We start from the raw sequence: 19,743 nt of genomic DNA on the forward strand, positions 1-19,743 counted from the left end.
ACACTCACCAATACTTGATATTACCAATATTTTTAATACTATTAATCTGATTGTGACAATGATGTGTTATTTTAATTGTTCCTTTATTATTTGTTGAAACTAAACTTGATTTTATGTATTTCTTGCCTGTTTCTATTATTTTTAAAAAAGCTTTAAATGACTTTTTGGTATTCTTTATCCATTTTTTGATTAAATGTTTGTAAAATATTTTCCCTAAAAAAACCTTATTAACCCTTTTTTAGATGTGTTGCAAATACTTTCCTATTGTATTACTCATTCTTCAACTTTTTTAATGTATATTACTATATAGTCTTAAATGTTTAATATAGTCATATTGTCAGTATTTTACTTTATACTTCTGGGTTTGAATATTTTACTTAAGGGTAAGAAAAATATTTGTATTTCTCCTATAACATCTTAGATTTTACATATTGATTTTTAACTCACCTGAATATTTTTTTAATGTGTGAATGGGGCTCTATGTTTGTTTTATTTCAAGTAATAGTGGTCCATGCATCTTATTTGTTGAATAAGACTTATTTTCCCCATTGATTTGAAATATCCATTTAATCATATATTGTTAGACAGATATGTTTGTTTCTAGAATGTTCATTTTATTTCATTGATCTACTTGATTATTTCTGTGCTGATGTCTTGTTGTTTTAATTGCTGAGATTCTATAATGGATTTAAATTTTTTAATATTTTATAATGGATTTTGATATTTAAAATAAATTAAAAATAAATAAATAAATAAATAAATAAAGTCTGCAATTTAAAGAAAGAAAAATGAAAGAAGGAACTCCTACCTTTTGTGACAACGTGGGTGGGACTGGAGAATATTAAGCTAAGTGAGGTAAGCCCGGTGGTGAAAGACAAATACCATATGATCTCACCTATACGTGGAATCTATTCAACAAAATAAACTAATGAACAAAATAAACCACAGGCATGGAAACATGGAGCAGACTGAGAGTGACCAGAAAGGATGGGAAATGAGGACAATGGTGGAAAGAAGGAGAAGGGACTCGACAAAGAATATGTATGAATGACCCATGAACATGGACAACAGAGTGGGAATTGACTGTGGGAGCGAGGGGTGGGGGTGGGATGGGTGGTGTGGGTAAAGAGGGAAAAATTGAGACAACTTTAATAGAATAAACATGATTTAAAAATGCAAAATTTAAAAAACCAAAAAAATGAGTAGTACTCTAGTCAACTTTTCCTACTTTACTCCTACTTTGATGGTTTAGCCCCTGCTTTGGTAGCTGAAAACAAATGACACTTTGTCTGGCATGAACAACAGAAGATAACTAGTTGAGTAAGTGGCAATTACATAGGAAATTTTATAATAAAAAATACCAGATGTTAGAGACCTGAATTCACAGCCAAGCCCCTCATGAATTCAACTTTAGTTGTCTGTTAAATTTCCCCTCCTTTTTAAAGTCTCTTTTTACTCAAGTGTTTTTCATGATAGGATTTTCATATCTAGTCTGGACAATACCTTAACTTAAAGCCACTTGCCATACCACAGCATTTGTGCCATTAACAAAACCATAACAATATTTTATTTTTAAACCATTATTGCTAATATGTGTCCCTCCATCGTAAATTAAATGTTTTGAGAACAGAAAATATAATGTCACATTTTGAACCCATCAGCTTTTTAAGGAGCAAGTCTATGTGAGGTCATGTCTTAAAGTTTATTTTTACAGAATAAACTTTACAGAAAGTTCATTTTTACAGAGAAATGCAACCCCTTTTCTAGGACAGAATAAAGAGGAAGGATTTATTGTCAAAATAACCTAAAAAAAATAGTTTTTTTTTTTTTTTGGTTTGGTAATAGATGGATTTTGTACTTTAAAAAAATTAAAGTCAGCTGTTTAACACCTGCAAAAAATTCAGAGTATATTATATACAAAAAGTGTTAACTTTTAAAAGGCGAAAAAATCAGCAAGCAGAAAAACAATTTAGTACAGTAAATGTTAGCATCTGAGACTCTTTGGCTTATTCATGAGTGTTACTTCGAAGTCTGTCGGAGGCTCATTAGGCCATTTAAACTCACAGGTCTATCCATATGCAGACCAAATGTTTAAAAAAGGATTGCACACCCACAAAAGAAGTAAAACAAAAGTAAAAGGACTAACAGTTTTGCCTTCAAAGTCCCAGTGTACATTCTGTTGTCAAAGGTAATCATATTACCCACATCTCCCCATCTAGGGATATAACTCTTCCTTGTTTCTATGAGGTTTTATGTGTGTGTGTGTGTGTGGAGGAGAATACCATGTTTCACAGTGGTAAAATCTCAATCTCGAGGGAATTTTTAACATCATTTATAATCAGGAATTACATATCTCCCATTCTGAATTTTCTATGTTCTCTTTGGCTACGGTAACCATAGTTCCCAGGTCTAAATCTGGGATATGTGGTTAGGGTAGCCATAGTCCTTCCATTTGGGGGTGGTGATCTATTAAAGTAGTAGTACAGTAAGTGAGGCTCTAGGGACAGTAATGAATAACGAGATGAAACACCATGCCATTTTATTACCATGACCCATTCAACATGAGGCAATATCCACACTTACATTAGGAAAGACCACACATTTTCTTTAAACTTAAGTACAATATTAAATGTGAGCAACTTTCTACTAGCAAAGGGACATTAACCTCAAAACATTCTGCTCTTCCTCTGTAAACACATCTCAGGTACTAGGGACCTTGAGGAAACCTTTATAGAAAACTGAAGCAAAAGACAAAAAAGTCCCTTTACTCTCTCTGGAATTTTGTATTTTGTTTGTTTTTACTTGTCTTGAAAATTGTTTTTCTTTATTTTGCAAAATGTAGCCCTAAGTTATTTCATTTTAGTCCTTTTAATTTTTTGATGTCTCCAAACATAAATGATTTGAAAATGAAGAGCCCATGTATTGTGTGAAAATTAAAAGGGTCAATTCTATTTCTATTACTGTTATTCTTTCAAAAGGTTTTGGACCTTGTAGCATGTCAGTAGAAGAAATAAGATACCTTTGTATTTTGTAGTTTGTCAATTTATTTTATTGCTTTATTATCAATAGCTTATTACTTTCCAAAAGTGGTGGGGGATAGGCAGAGACAAATGTATTTGAAAAAATAAATTAATTAATTAAAAAAGAAAATATATTCCTAAATATCCACCAAAAAAATAGCTTATTATTTTAAAATTTAGTTTAGATTACTTTTATGCTTAAAAAACAACCTAGATTTTTCTGAGAAAACATATTTTAAGAAAAGCAGTTTTCCAATTATTCTGTGTAAATCCCAAAAGTCTTTAACATTATAGTTAAGAAGAGGATCATGAAAAGGTGCTCTCCATTACTAATCATCAGGGAAACACAAATCAAAACCACGAGATATCACCTCATACCTGTACAAATGGCTACCATCAAGAAGAAAAGACATAGAAAGTGTTGGCAAGGATGTGGAGGAAAGGAACCCCTGTGTTCTCTTGGAAATGCAGATTGCTGTAGCCACCATGGATAATAGTATGGAGGTTCCTCAAAAAATTAAAAATATAACTACCATGTGATCCAGCAACCTCACTTCTGGGTATATATCCAAAGGAACTAAAAAGAGAATATCGAAAAGACATCTGCATTCCATATTTATTGCAGCATTATTTACAATGCAAAGACATGTGATATATATATTCACAGATGAATATATAAATATATATATATCACATACATTTACTTATATATGAATATTATTGATCTATGAGAATGAAGGAGATTCTGTCATTTGTGACAACCTTGAGGGCATTATGGTAAGTGAGATATGTCAGGTACAGACAAACAAATACAGTATTATTCCACTTGTATGTGGAATCTAAAAATGTTGAACTCATAGAAACATAACGATTGTAGAAACAGGGAGTAGTTTGGTATTTTCAGGTTCTGGGGATGGAGAATTGAGAGATGGAGGTTAAAGGGTACAAACTTAAAATGAGAAGATGAATGAATTTTGGAGATCCACTATACAGCATAGTGATTGTAGTCAGTAATACTGTATTATAACTAGAGCTTAAATATTCTCACCACAAAAAAGAAATGTTAATTATGCTATATGATGTTAGCTATTACTATGGTGGTAATCATATTGCAATATATGTTATCAAAGCAGCATGTATTACCTCTTAAACTTATACAGAGTTACACATCAATTATATCTCAATTTAAAAAAATTCCCTGGCCAGGGTGGCTCAGTTGGTTGGTGTACCATTCTGTGCACCAAAAAGTTGTGGGTTTGATTCCTGGTCAGGATATATGCCTGGATTGTGGGTGTGGTTATGGTCCCTGGTTCAGGAACATACTAGAGGCAACCGATCAATGTTTCTCTCTCTCTTTCTCTCACTCTCTCTCCCTCTCCCTCCTCCTTTAAAATCAATAAGTATATCCTTGGGTGAAAATTAAAATATTTCCCACATTAAAAAGTGAAAAGAAAAAGATCAGAGCTATTTTTCTCATTTGCTGTCTGTCTGGTAAAAGTAAAGGGCAGTTTGCATCTTTAGTTTAACTTTATTTAACTCCAAAACTTCTGCTCATGTTGCTGCAAAGATGACTGAGTAGGCTAGTTTTTCATACTGTCACCTGTACTCAAGACTAACTCCTTTTTGCAGGACTTACTCATGAAATCAGAGACTGTGCTTTTATCTTGGGTGTTTATAAATATTTATATTCCATCATAAACACATCTCATTGACTTGGATAGACTTGATAGGAATGGCTCTAAAAGAATGTGGAAAAAAAATTGGCTGTTTAAAGTTCTTGTTCCACTGTTGAGAACCTTCAGACATCTTATTTATGTTTAAATTATTGATCATTCTGTGATTTGGTAGGTAGATCCTCCATTGCTTAACTTGCACTTGCAAAATATCAAAATAACACTTGTCATTTGTATTGAAAAAATAAGACAGTTTCTCTGGTGAATTTTAAATTTATTATTTATCAAGTCTATTGAGTGTCCACATTCACTCTCAACCTTCATCACCTAAGGTTCTCCCATTGATAGTAACTGCATAAATTGGTTTAGGAGTTGGAGATCTGTATTAGTTTACTATTGTTGCCATAACAAATTACCACAAGTATAATGGATTAAAACAACATAAAAATATTATCTAACAATTTTGTAGGTCAGAAATCTGATATGGATCTCACGAGGCTAAAACCAAGATGTCAGGAGGCTGCATTTCTCTTGGAGACTTCATGGGACGATCCATTTACTTGTTCATCTGGGCTGTTGGCAGAATTCATTTCCTTGTGGTTGTGAGATTGAGGTCCCTCATCTTTTGCCTTATTGTCAGCTGACAGCTGTTGTTGTCTTCTAAAAGCTACTTTACTCTTTGGTTTATGGTAGCCTTCCTTCATTGTCAAAACACAAGGGTAGGTTGAGCCCTTCTCATGTTGCATTTCTCACTGCAGTCAGGAAAGGTTCACCACTGCTAAACCCTCCTGTGATTAAATTGTATTGCTAGATAATCCAGGATAATCTCCTCACAACAAGGTAATATATAACCTTAATTACATTTATACTTTTCCCATACATGGTAACATCTCAGATCCCAGAGATTAAGGCATGACACTTGTGCCTACCACACTCTGTTTCTCTGATTTGGATTAATTCTCTATAGTCCTACTATTCAAGTCACTTACTGAAGCCTCCCTTCATCACCGACGTAAGGCTATTTTCTAGAACCCAGTCTTCCTATTAGAAAAAGACACATGGGACATAATTAATATTATTAAGACTTTGCATGTTGGAAAGTCTTCATTTATTTTATTTTATTTTCACCTTTGATTGCTATTTGGTTAGGTGTCACTTATTGTCTTCTGTTTTTAGAGTTGCTATTGAGATGCCTAATTTCATTCTAATTCTTTGTCTTCTGATTGTATTTTCTTTCCTTTCCAGAAACTTTCAAAATATTCTTTTTATATCTGGTGGCTGAATATTTTTCACCAATGTGACTTTGTGTGAATCTTTTGTGTGCATCATTATGCTAGTTGGATATTCATGGGCTCTTTCAATATGGAAGTTTTCTTGTTTTTTTTCTTTGATGATTTCATGATCACAGCTTGATCTGTTCTTATTTTCTAGATACATCATCTTAGTTTTCTCTGCTGTTTTCTATCTGTGCCTTTTAGTTCTATTCCATTTTTAGCTCACCTGTTAAATCTTCTACTCCCATATTTTCTTGTCTTTTGAATGAGAAGGCATCTTTTATTTTTAAATGGATGTAATGAGTAGATAAATAAAGTAAATATGTTATATTTGACTTATACTTTTTTTGGGGTTCCTTGTTGCTTGTTTCCATTTCCCCCCTTTTCCTTTTTTTCTTAACTTTGTCTGTAGTTTTCTTTGAGGTGCTATGAGTTAGAGAATAGAAGTATGGGCTCTAGGTCCAAATTGAAAGATTGTGAAACTGGCCATATTACTTAATAGTTTGTGACTTTGAGCAAGTTACTTAGTGTTTATGTGTCTCAGTTTCTTTACTGAAAAATAAGGATAATAATGGCACTTTATAAAGTTGTTTTGCTGATTAAATTTATGTGTACATGTGTAGAACATTAATATGTATGAAGGACTAAATTTGTGTGAAAAGTGCTTGGAATGCCCATAGAAAGACAGCATTAGCTATCAATATTGAAGAATGTGACACTCAAAAGCTGCCTGGAAGCTTGTATGTGAAGACATGGCTTGTTGACTAGTAGTTCTTAACTATTATCTGATAAGAATGATTTTGCATTGAGGGACCCCAAATATCAGCATTTGCAGATCTATTTTCTTGATCTGTTCAGTTCTTTAGAGAGAATCCTACAAATCTTTGCCTATGGGATTAATGCCTGGTTGTCTGTGTTATAGGAGCCAAGTGGAGGAAGGAGACTAGGCAATCTCATTATTGCCATGCAGCTACTTACATAATCATCCAGTTTATCACTTTTGGAATATCACTTTTGTCCTCATCTATAGATGGTGTTCAGTCTCTCCAGAAAGTATGGGGAGGGACAGTCAGTACTCAACTATCTACGGATGCTTTAGTTTTCAGCTTTAACTTGCATCCCCATTTTTCTGAGGTGCTGGTGCTTCCAGTTCTAGGATTTTTCAGCTTAAACAGTCTTGTTTATCATGGCTTCCTTACCCTCCAATCTGCAGTTTCAACTCTGTATCTCTAAATTAATGACCACTCATTCACTGAATTTTCAGCTTATAAAATGTTGCTACCATCTCTTATCTGTCACTTCCTCTCCTATTTTCTCTGTCATTCTAGGTGTATCCTTTAAAAAAGGATATCATTTTTGTGTGGAATTTGGAGAGAGTGACAATAAGAATTTCTGTTCCACCTATCATGTCTAATTGTCTCTCTCCAAGTAAGGCATAAGAGGAAGGATAGGGAAGCAGAGACCTGACATCAGGGTACATGTATTCTTGTTTCTGATTCTGTTCTATTTTCTCTGACACTGGTAGATTCTTCTGATATAGTAGTGATGATTTCTTGTGGAGACTTTCAAGTTTACTCCAGATCCCTCTCAGAGTGAAAGATTAATCTCTCTTTGCTGTATCAGAAGTGGGTGATGCTCCACCCACCCTTTTTTATCTGCAATGCCTTCTAGATTTTTCTGGTAGACTCTTGGCAGCCCCGTAGCTCTCATATCACCTTTAATCTCCTTGCTCCTTCTTGAGGAGCCCAGGTACAATTGAATTCCTCTTTCAATTCTCAGAGTTTCATGGGGGAAGTGATTGGAGGTGCCTATATATATATATTTTTTTTTCTCCCCACACAAACACTATACAATATTGCAACTGCTTCATTCTCTGTTGACTTGGGCTGCTATAACAGATTTCCCTTCTTCAGTAATCTCTGGATTAAACGTGAACATTAGCTTCTACTTTTAATTATTTTTACCCCATATACCTCATAAGGCTTATGTCAAATATCTTAGCAACACTCTCATGAGGCTCAAGATCCTCTGAGAGCATCCCCATGGCATCTTTCAGGTTCCATAAGTTAGCAAGTCTCAAGCAAAGGAGAGGTGGCTATACTTGGAAATAGTGAAGATAAATTATTCTTGTCCATTTCTTTTGCGAGATTTGGAATGACAGGGCCATAAATGTTCTTTTGTTCATATTTACCAAAGAAGTAATTTGGTAACATGGAACTATTCATTCTTCAGTAAAATTTATTGTGCATTCAAGATGTTAAGAAAATTTGGAAGGTATCTTAAAACACAAAATCTTGGTAGTAATCTTAACTTTATGGCGAGTAAATATTAGTGAAATATAAGTAAAGCCTCCCAGAGCACAATAGATCTTGGTCCAGTAGACTGAATCTTCTTGCTCATGTACATTTGGCATTACATTAGAGACTCAATTTTCCGTTTGGATCTGCAGAGTCCAAAGAAAGTCTCTGTTGCCAGAGACCTAAAGTGAGATGCTTCAAAAACTGCTAGCCATGGGCCTCTCAGTGCATCCCCACAAAACAAAAACCAGGTGTTGTTCCCAGTAGTCACTGTAATTTTTGCTAAAATTAAAAACAACTCCCAAACCCCAAAGTAGATATATCTAAATAATAGATTAACATCAAACAACTAAAATGTATATAATTTTAAAAAGTAGATAGCAAGATTCTTTGATTACAATCAAAAGCATACTTTTAGTAAAAGCAATATTCAAAATAAAAAATTTGGATGGAAACATACACAAATATTAATACTAATTATGATTGAGATTGAGACTATGAGTAATTTTTGACCTCCCAAATTTTTTCTGCATTTTTCCAGATTTTCTGCAATGAAATTTTTTTGTTACTGTTTTGTGTGTACATAGCATTTGTATAATATATTCACATATTACATTATATAAAATTTATATGATAAAAATAAGTTTAGATTAAAATCAGTTGTATATAAGATTAAGTAAATTGTATATTCACATTTTAAAGAATCTTTGGAGGGAGTAAACATTCTAAAGTCCCACTATGGAATTCTGCAATGGAATGGATTTATTTAAAAGCTAACTTAGCCCTGGCTGGTGTGGGTCAGTGGTTTGAGCACTGGCCTGTGAACCAAATGGTCACTGGTTCAATTCCCAGTCAGGGCACATGCCTGGGTTGCAGGCCAGGTTCCCAGTAGGAGGCACTCAAGAGGCAACCACACAATGGTGTTTCCCTCTTTTTCTCCTTTCCCCTCTCTAAAAATAAATAAACAAAATCTTAAAAAAAATAAAGTCTAACTTAAAGGACTGTGGGCTGGAGTGGGATTTTTATATATTGACTCCTCATTATAGAGTTTGTTAATGAAGATAGAAAGGAACCTATTTAATTCCATTAGGAAAAAAACCCAACTATATATATTTTTTTAATGTTGTAAGCAAGATTTACTCAGAAAGCCACAATCACATCTGTCCCTATTACAATTTTTCACCACCCTGAATTTTTCCCTTTGTGTGTGCTCGTTTTAAGCTTATTAAGTAATTGGAAAAGCAGACATCTACAGAAGACTTAAGTTTCCACTTAATGGCAAATGATGAGCCCTCAACTACTGGGGAAAGTAAATATAAGTCATTCCTCTGTACTCATTGGCTTCAGACCTCATCAAACGTGATACTCATTGCATTTTGACAAGAAAAGAATGTTTCAGCACTTAGTGCTTGCTCGGGACTTAAAGCACTTGCTAGACCTTGATAAGTGAGTCACCATGCCACCCTGCAAGAGAAAACTTCTTATGGTAAAAATTCATTGGTACTCGTAGGTTGTGGCACGCATCATGAGTTTCAGAACGAATTAACGAGTACTGAGGTACCACTGTAATGGAACTCAACATCTTCTATCTTTACATCTGAATTTTTTTAAAAAATCATAGATTTCTAAGCAAAAAGAACAGCATAGTTTGTTTAGAATGTTGCTCTCAATGGGTAAGGAAGATTATTATAATTTCCTAAGAGAAGTAAAGAACATTAATGGGATAGCTATCCTCTTAAATTTCAGATGGATTCTTTCTGTTGGGGTCCTGCAGGCCTTCCATAAAAACTTTCTTTTTATCAATAGTTCCTTCCTTCTCACTGTGTGAAGGGCACCATATAGCAAAAGCAGCGAATAATGCTGGAATCCTGTAATGAATGAGATGAAACCACAGCAGAAGGCTTATTTCTTGCAAATAGACCAAGTTTGTTTGCTGCAACTCAAATTCTTGTAGCAAACTGTGCTGGATTTTTCTCATTTAACTGAGTAGCTGGAGTAAGGTGGTGGGGATGGGTAGAGTGGATAGGTTGGAAGGTGAGGAAGTGGGTGGGGAATTGGATGGGGAAGAATGATACAGAGAGGATTAGCTGTGTATATTATTTTGTCCAAGTTACTCCCTTCCTTAATTCCCATGATCTACCTCTCCTGGATTTTCCACATTTAAGCAATAAGTAGCCACTGTAAATTACCACTTAATAGGATCAGTTCTTCCTGTCAGAAGCCTAAAGTGTTCCAACAGAAAGGGAAATTAATATTTTGTTTTTACTTTCTGAGAATTGATGCATATGGTTACCATACTTCAAAGTGTTTCAATTCGTATTTAGATAAATGTTTTTTTTTTTCCTCTCATGCACTTGGAATAGCAACAAAAAAGGAATCTTCATTTTTGAGCCCTTATTGTTAAATCAAAAAACGATGCCAAAAACATGTGGAGCTTGGGAGTAGAGCCAAGATGGTAAACATAATAATGGTTACAATTTGGTTGTCTGTGACTATTGCTTTAAAGCTCTTTTTAAAACTTGTATTTATAGTATTATTATGTGTATGAACAAGAATATTTTTGTGATGTGAGTTGACTTCTGTTCAAAAGAGAGTTCAAAACAAGAAAATGTTTTAGATTTCAGGCTTTCTATCCAATCACCTTTATATGTGCTCTGTAAGTCAAATATTATTTTTCTTAAGTGATCACTTCTTTCCCATGGTTAATTAGGTTATATATTAATTATTGAAAAGCTACATTTTGATTGGTATTGCTGTAAGTCACATTAATGGACAGTAAGGGAGATTTATTTATATAAATATTTAAGCTGGAATGTTTAGGAGGACTTAAAGATTGTGACTGAGAAGGTCACTGACAAGGTCCATCAAGACCAAATATACCTGGGCTTTTTGCATTGGGTTTTCTGACTTTTTCGTTTTGGAGGCAGAGAGGAGGATTGAGGAAAAACTGAGGTTGGGGTCCTTACTTTTGGAAAACTAGGATCTCAAAGAATGCCTCTGAAATCTAGAGGAGCAGGGGAAAAAGAAAACAAACAAATAAAACACAAAAAACAAAGCTAGATGATGCCCTGGAGTGATCTGGACCTCTCATTGGAAATGCAAGAAAAATTTTTTATGTGTTTTATGTGTTAAGGTCTGTCATTATTATCTCATGCTAAGATAAAATATATGTGAATGTGGTAAACTTCAGAAGACTGATTATTGTGAGTGGGAGAATTTTTTTTTTTTGTTTCTAGGTCTGAAATAGGCCAAAATTTTCTCCTCACAGCAAGATCATAATCAAAACCCATGCCATTTTCTGAACGTGAAATATCATAGTCATAGGGGTCTGGAAAGAATCAAACTCAGCATCATCCATAATTCTCCCCAGATAGCAGGCCCTGCTTTCTGGTGAGTGTGGAATCAGAATAACCATGCTAAAAGTATTAACAATTTAATGGAGCCAAACCAAAATAGCCTGCTATATCTACTGTAGGATGGTGATAACTTTGTCAGGGGGCCAGAAATCATGAAAGTTTATTAGCTTAAGAATCCTACATTCACCTCCATACTAAGGCCATCTTTGATATCAGGGCTGTGGTATTCCAGTCAAATGGATGTCTCTTTCTCTTAGTCACTTCCTAGAGGGACTCTCCTAAAACCTGTCATTATAATTCTCCTTTACCCAGACTCTCAAGAGTTGTGTACGTCCTTCTGTTCTTAAAAGGAGAAATGTGGTGGAGTGAGGTGGCAGAATGGAAGAGGAGTATAAAGAGAAGGAAATATGCACAAAATTCAAGACAGACACAAAAATTTGTTAAATGTACACCATGCAGCAAAAATGTTATACGCCTTTCTCATACAATTTTTATAGCAATACAGTCTATTTCATAGGTGAAGAAACAGGTTCATAGAGGTCTTGCTTCTGGTCACGTAACTAGGAGGTACTAATACAAAATTTGTTATGCTTTAATGATTTTTCTCAGTAAACCTCACTGAGTGTCTATTATATCTTAAGACTATACTAGGTGATGAGCAGAGAAATATTATGATACAGTGCGCTAAGTGGTAAAGGATTATGAGAAATTAAAGAATGCCAAGGAGGTAACCATTTTGCTTTGTAGCACACACATGTTCCTGTGGTCTAGGAAAACTACAATAAAGATGTGCCATTTTCTTAGGGTAGTGGTAGAAGCTTGCTGGGATAAAAGGATAAAGGGATGAGGGATGGGATAAGAAAAGAAAGTAATTCAGGTGTAGGAAGTAAGAAGAACAAAAGCAAAAATTTGAAAGCTTGACAGTCCTGATTTTATGGATTTAAACGCAACCTTGGACTTCAGAGGTCAAACTGTTTGGCTCCCATGCAGTACTGACTCTGAAGAAGTGTAAATTATTTGGGGACATCAGCTGGAAGATATAATCATGGAATAAAGGTTGGCCAACTAAGGAAATCTGGCTTTTTACATGAGGCTAATGCTCAGCATATAACTCAGTATTAGAATTTGAAGTTCTCATCTTACCTTGATGACACTTTAACTGACATTCACTTCTTCACAAATCCCAGTTACATGTATACAGTTAAAATATTTACTCTTTCCATGACCAGGAAAGTTTTACTAAGTGGTACTCTTTTCAGTCAAGGTTTGAAAACATTTCATTCTAAACTGTGGAAAATAGAAGTTACCATATCAAGTCCTCAAAAAACATCACCCTGCCATGTTCTCACATTTATTGAAAGCATTCCCACAGCTCAAATTAATGACATTGGTATCCACGGTATAACCAACATGTATCTGGATGTTTCTTGGGGTTCATATTTATATAAGTTCAAGTTCATTCTGCTTTTATTGAACATTGACCCCAAAAGGGATCTCCCAATGTTGTAAAAATTAAAATCTTGATTTTGACTAGCTGGCATTTGTTTTTAATTTTTTTATTGCTATTTTATTACAGTTGTCACAATTTTTCCCCCTTTACCCTCCTCTGCCCAGCCCACCCCCCACTTCCACAGTCAATCCCCACACCATTGTCCATGTACATGGGTCATTCATACCCATTCTTTGACTCTTCTCTTCTCCTCCTTTCTACCCTAACCCTTGTATCTCCTCCCCTCTGGCAGCTATCAGCCTGTTCCATCTTTCCATGCCTTTGGTTCTATTTGGCTCGTTATTTTATTTTGTTAATTAAATTCCTCTTATAGGTGAAATTATATGATATTTGTCTTTTTCTGATTGGCTTATTTTACTTAGCATAACATTTTCTAGTTGTATCTATACTGTCGCAAAAGGTAGGCGTTTCTTCTTTCTTTCTGCTGTGTAGTATTCCGTTGTGTAAACATAGCACTGTTTTTTGATCCACTCATTTACTGATGGGCACTTAGGCTGTTTCCAGCACTTGGCTGTTGTAAATAGTGCTTCTATGAGCATAGGGATGCTTAAGTTGTTTTGACTTGGTGATTCAGGATTCTTAGGGTATAGTTCCAACAATAGAATCACTAGGTCAAAAGGCAGTTTTTTCATTTTTTAAGGAAATTCCATACTGTTTTCTATTGTGGCTGCACCAATCTGCCTTCCCACCAATAGTGCACGAGTTCCCTTTTCTCCACATCCTCACCAGCACTTGGTTGTTTGTTGAATTATTAATGATGGCTATTCTGACTGATGTGAGGTAATATCTCATTGTGGTATTAATTTGCATCTCTTTGGTGGCTAGTGATGTTGAGCATTTTCTCAGATGTCTATGGGCCATCAGTATGTCCTCCATGAAGAACTGTTGGGAACCATCCCAACTCTGCACAGGACGTGGTACCTCCTTCATCCGGTGTCCAACGTGGGGCACCCCATATCTGATGCTTTAACAGGGACCCCCCATCAGAGAAGTGTCTATTGAAGTCCTTTGCCCATTTTTTTTTAGATTGTTTGTCTTCCTTGTGTTGAGTCATATGAGATGATTTTTTGTTTTTAGGATTCTGTCTTTATTAGAGGCTTTTTTAAAATAACTTTTTTTTAATTATACAAGCTTTATTTTTATTTTTATCTTTATTTTTATTTTTTTTAATTTTATTTTAATTTATATTTTCAAATACATTTCACTCTGCCTCCCCCCCCTCCACTTTCCCTTGCCCCCTCCCTCCTTCCCTCCCTCAGCTCTTCCCCTTTGGTTTTGTCCATGAGTCCTTGCTATATGTTCCTTGACTTTCCCCTTCGCTTCCTTTTCCCCGCCGCCCCTCCCTCCTTCCCTCTTGTCTCTGTTGATTTCTTTTCCTTTCAGTGCTGCTGGTCTTATTTTCCTTGCATCATTGTATTGTTGGTTAGGTTCCACTTATAGGTGAGATCATATGGTATTTGTCTTTCGCCCCCTGGCTTATTTCGCTTAGCATAATGCTCTCGAGTTCCATCCATGCTGTCATGAAGTTTAGTAGTTCTTTTTTTCTTTCTGCTGCATAATATTCCATTGTGTATATGTACCATAATTTTTTGATCCAATCATCTCCTGATGGACATTTAGGTTGCTTCCAACACTTGGCTATTGTCAATTGTGCTGCTATGAACATTGGGGTGCATAGGTTCTTTTGTATTGGTGTTTTGGTATTCTTAGGGTATAGTCCCAGCAGGGGAATCACTGGATCAAAAGGCAGTTCCATTTTCAGGTTTTTGAGGAAATTCCACACTGCTTTCCACAGTGGCTGCACCAGTCTGCATTCCCACCAACAGTGGACTAGGGTTCCCTTTTCTCCACAGTCTCGCCAGCACCTATTGTTTGTTGATCTGTTTATGATGGCCATTCTGACCAGTGTGAGGTGGTACCTCATGGTGGTTTTGATGTGCATTTCTCTGATGGCTAGTGATGCTGAGCATTATTTCAAATGCCTCTGGGCCCTCTGTATCTCCTCCTTGGAAAATCGTCTGCCCAGGTCCTTTGCCCATTTTTTGACTGGATCGTTTGTCTTCTTGGAGTGGAGTCGAGTGAGTTCTTTATATATCTTGGAGATCAAACCTCTCTCTGATGTATCATTAGCAAACATATTTTCCCATAGGGTTGGCTCCCTTTACATTTTGCTGATGTTTTCTTTAGCTGTGCAGAAGCTTCTTATTTTGATGAGGTCCCATTTGTTTATTCTTTCCTTTATGTCCCTTGCTTTAGGAGACATATCAGTGAAAAAATTGCTGCGTGGGATATCTGAGAGTTTCCTGCCAATGTTCTCCTCTACGACTTTGATGGTGTTGCGACTTATATTTAATTCTTTTATCCATCTTGAGTTTATTTTTGTGTATGGTGTCAGCTGATGATCCAATTTCAATTTTTTGCATGTAGCCGTCCAGCTCTCCCAACACCATTTGTTGAAGAGGCTATTATTGCTCCATTTTATGCTTCTGCCCCCTTTGTCAAATATTAGATGCCCATACAGACCTGGGCTTATTTCTGGGCTTTCTATTCTGTTCCACTGGTCTATGGGTCTGTTCTTGTGCCAGTACCAGATTGTTTTGAGTATAGCGGTTTTGTAGTAGAGTTTGATGTCTGGTATTGTGATCTCTCCTACTTTGTGTTTCTTTCTCAAAATTGCTGAGGCTATTCGGGGTCGTTTATGGTTCCATATAAATTTTTGAAATGTCTGTTCTATTTCTGTGAAATATGTCATTGGTATCTTAATAGGGATTGTGTTGAATCTATAAATTGCTTTGGGTAGTATGCACATTTTGATGATATTAATTCTTCCAATCCATGAGCACGGTATATGCTTCCATTTATTTGTGTTGTCCTTAATTTCTTTTTTCAATGTTGTACAGTTTTCTGCATACAGGTCTTTTACGTCTTTGGTTAAATTTATGCCTAGGTACTTTATTTTTCTTCTTGCTATATTGAATGGTATTTTTTCTCTGATTTCTTCTTCTTCTATTGCATTGCTGGTGTACAAAATGCCTTTGATTTCTGAATGTTGACTTTGTATCCTGTTGTTTTGCCAAATTCACTTATTAGGTTGAGCAGTTTTTTGGTAGAGTCTACAGGGTTCCCTAGGTACACGATCATGTCATCTGCAAACAGTGATAGCTTTACTTCCTTCTGTCCTATTTGGATGCCTTTTATCTCTTTCTCTTGTCTGACCGCTGTGACTAGGGCTTCCAATATGATATTGAAAAGAAGCGGTGAGAGTTGACATCCTTCTCGTGTTCCCGATCTTAGTGGGAAAGCTTTCAGTTTTTGCCTGTTGAGTATGATATTGGCTGTAGGTTTTTCATATATATCCTTTATTATGTTGAGGAATGCCCCCTTTATTCCCATTTTGCTGAGTGTTTTGAATATAAATGGGTGCTGTACCTTATCGAATACTTTTTCTGCATCTATTGAGATGATCATGTGGTTTTTGTCTTTTCTTTTATTTATGTGATGTATCACGTTTACTGATTTGCGTATATTGAACCATCCCTGCATGCCTGGGATGAATCCCACTTGATCGTGGTGGATAATCTTTTGAATGTATTGCTGGATGCGGTTTGCCAATATTTTGTTGAGGATTTTAGCATCTATGTTCATCAGGGAAATTGTCCTGTAGTTTTCTTTCTTTGTAGGGGCTTTATCTGGTTTTGGGATCAGGGTGATGCTGGCCTCATAGAAAAAGTCTGGGAGTCTTCCCTCCTCTTGGATTTTTTGGAATAGTCTGAGAAGGACAGGAGTTAGCTCTTCCTTAAATGTTTTGTAAAATTCTCCTGTGAAACCGTCTGGCCCTGGGCTTTTGTGTGCCAGGAGTTTCTTGATTACTGCTTCCATTTCCCCAGCTGTTATCGGTCTGTTCAAGCTTTCTGTTTCCTCCTCCTTCAGTGTTAGAAGATTATACTTTTCTAAAAATTTGTCCATTTCATCAAGATTTTCAAATTTCTTGGCATATAATTGTTCATAGTAGTTTCTGACAATCCTTTGTATTTCTGTGGTATCAGTTGTTATTTCTCCTCTTTCATTTCTGATATTATTAATTTGGGTCCTCTCTCTTTTTGTCCTGATGAGTCTGCTTAAAGGCTTGTCAATTTTATCTATCTTTTCAAAGAACCAGCTTCTGTATTGGTCGATCCTCTGAGTTGTTCTTTTCATCTCTATGTCATTCAGTTCTGCTCTAATCTTGACTATTTCCTTCCTTCTACTTGCTCTGGGATTTATTTGTTGTTGTTTCTCCAGTTCTTGAAGTTGTAGTGTTAGGTCTTTTATTTGAAATGTTTCTATATTTTTTAGGTAAGTCTATATTGAGAAGCTTTATTTTTAAAAAAATTTTTTATTGTTGTTCAGGAACAGGGTGGCGTTAGTAATACCTGCTTGAGTGTGGTTGGGACGGTAATAATACTGGTGTAATAGTTTATAGTTTTAATTTGAACATTTCACCTAAAATATCATATGGTGTGCTTGAGTGTGATATTGTTATGTTACAGAATTACATGCTTATGATTTTGTAATGAAAGATTTTGTAATAAAAGAGGTATGTTATTTGTGCCAGACCCTGTATTTAGAGATTAAACCCTTACCAGATGTATCATTGGCAAATATGTTATCCCATACAGTTGGTTCCCTTTTTATTTCGATGATGGTTTTTTTGGCCATGCAGAAGCCTTTTAATTAGATGTAGTCTCATTTGTTTGTTTTTTCCTTTATTTCCCTTGCTCTAGGAGATATATTGGCAAAAATATTGATAAGAGGGATATCTGATATTTTACTTCCTATGTTCCTCTCTAGAAGTTTTATGGTGTCACAACTTATATTTAAGTCTTTTATCCATTTTGAGGTTATTCTGGTGTATGGTATAAGTTGGTGGTTTAGTTTAATACTTTTTTTTGCATGTACCAGTCCATCTATTCAACACCATTTATTGAAGAGGCTATTTTTACTCTATTGTATACTCATGTTCACATTATCATATATTTATTGATCATAGAGACATGGGTTTATTTTTGGGCTCTCTATCCTATTACATTGATCTATGTCCTATGGGAGTACCAGATTGTTTTGATTACAGTGGCCTTGTATTAGTTTTATATCAGCTATTGTGATCACTTATATTTTGTTCTTCTTTCTCAAGTTTGCTGAGGCTATTTGGGTCTTTTTTGATTCCATATAAATTTTTGAAATAGATGTTTTAGAGCTGTGAAATATGACATTGGTATTTTAATGAGAATTGCTTTCAATTTATAGATTGTTTTGGAAGTATGGACATTTTAATGATAATTCTTCAGTCCATGAACACGGTATATGCTTTCATGTATTTGTGTCTTCCTCAGTTTTTTCTTCAGTGTTCTGTGGTTTTCTGAGTACAGGTCTCTTACTTCCTTGGTTAAATTTATTCCTAAGTGCTTTTGTTGTTGTTGTGGTGGTTGCTTATATAGTAAATGGGAACTTTTTCCTAGTTTTTCTTTCTCATAGTTCATTGTTAGTGCACAAAAGTGTCATTGATTTCTGAATGTTGACTTTGTATCCCACAACATTGCTAAATTCAATTACTAGGCTGAGTAGTTTTTTGGTGGAGGCTATATGATTTTTTTATGCCTGTTCCATCTTTCTATGCCTTTGGTTCTATTTTGCTCGTTATTTTATTTTGTTCATTAGATTCCTCTTAGAAGTGAAATTATATGATATTTGTCTTTTTCTGATTGGCTTATTTTATTTAGCATAACATTCTCTAGTTCTATCTATGCATAATACACTATTATGTCATCTGAGAATAATGACAGTTTTACTTCCTCCTTTCTAGTTTGGACACATTTTATTTCATTTTGTTGTCTGATTGCTGAAAATAGAACTTGTAATACAATGTTGAATAAGAGTGGTGAAAGCAGATACCCTTATTTTATTGCTGATCTTAAGGAGAAAACTTCTAGTTTTTGTCCATTGAGTATGATGTTGGTAGTAGGCTTCTCATATATGGCCTTTATTATGTTGAAGTGTGCACTCTCCATTACCAATTTGCTGAGTGTTTTTATTATAAATGGGTGCTGGATTTTTATCAAATGTTTTTACTGCATCTATTGATATGATAATGTGAATTTGCCCTTCATTTTTTTATGTGGTGTATTACTTTTTTGACTTGGTAATGTATCCACATTGCATCCCTGGGCTGAATCCCACTTGATTATGGTGCATGGTCTTTTTAATGTATTGTGGATCCAGACCACCAATATTTTGTTGATGATTCTAGCATCTATGATCATCAGAGATAACTGGCCTGTAGTTTTCTTTCTTTGTTGTGTCTTTACCTGGCTCTGGAGTTAGGATAATACTGGCCTTGTAAAAAAGAGTTTGGGACTCTTCCCTCTTCTTGAATACTTTGAAATAGTTTGAGAAGGGTGGAGTTAGTTCTTCTTTAAATGTTTGGTAAAATTTTTCTCTGAAGCCATCTGGTCCAGGCCTTTTGTGTGAAGTTTTGTTTTTTTTTTAATTACTGCTTAAATTTCATGAGTTGCTATTAGTCAAGTGAAGCTTTCTGCTTCTTGGAAAGTTTGGAAAGTTTTTGAAGACTGCATGT

At 35.1% G+C, this 19,743-nt stretch overlaps 1 protein-coding gene across 11 annotated transcripts in view; it reads left to right on the plus strand.

The window, feature by feature from the left end:
- The window catches only part of SUGCT (succinyl-CoA:glutarate-CoA transferase), a 976,712-nt gene that overhangs the window by 758,156 nt on the left and 198,813 nt on the right, over positions 1-19,743 (plus strand). The window contains exon 13 of one of the 11 annotated variants that reach the window (XM_054563907.1): positions 949-1,047. The exons of the other annotated variants lie outside the window; for them this stretch is intronic. Coding sequence (XP_054419882.1) covers positions 949-972 — 24 coding nt within the window. The 3' untranslated portion in view covers positions 973-1,047. Of the gene's footprint in view, positions 1-948; positions 1,048-19,743 lie in introns of those variants that run through there. 11 annotated transcript variants of the gene reach the window in all.

Source organism: Pteronotus mesoamericanus, unplaced genomic scaffold (assembly GCF_021234165.1).
Source record: "Pteronotus mesoamericanus isolate MK-2021 breed Mesoamerican mustached bat unplaced genomic scaffold, CSHL_Meso_final scaffold_85, whole genome shotgun sequence".
NCBI classification, from domain to species: Eukaryota; Metazoa; Chordata; class Mammalia; order Chiroptera; family Mormoopidae; genus Pteronotus; species Pteronotus mesoamericanus.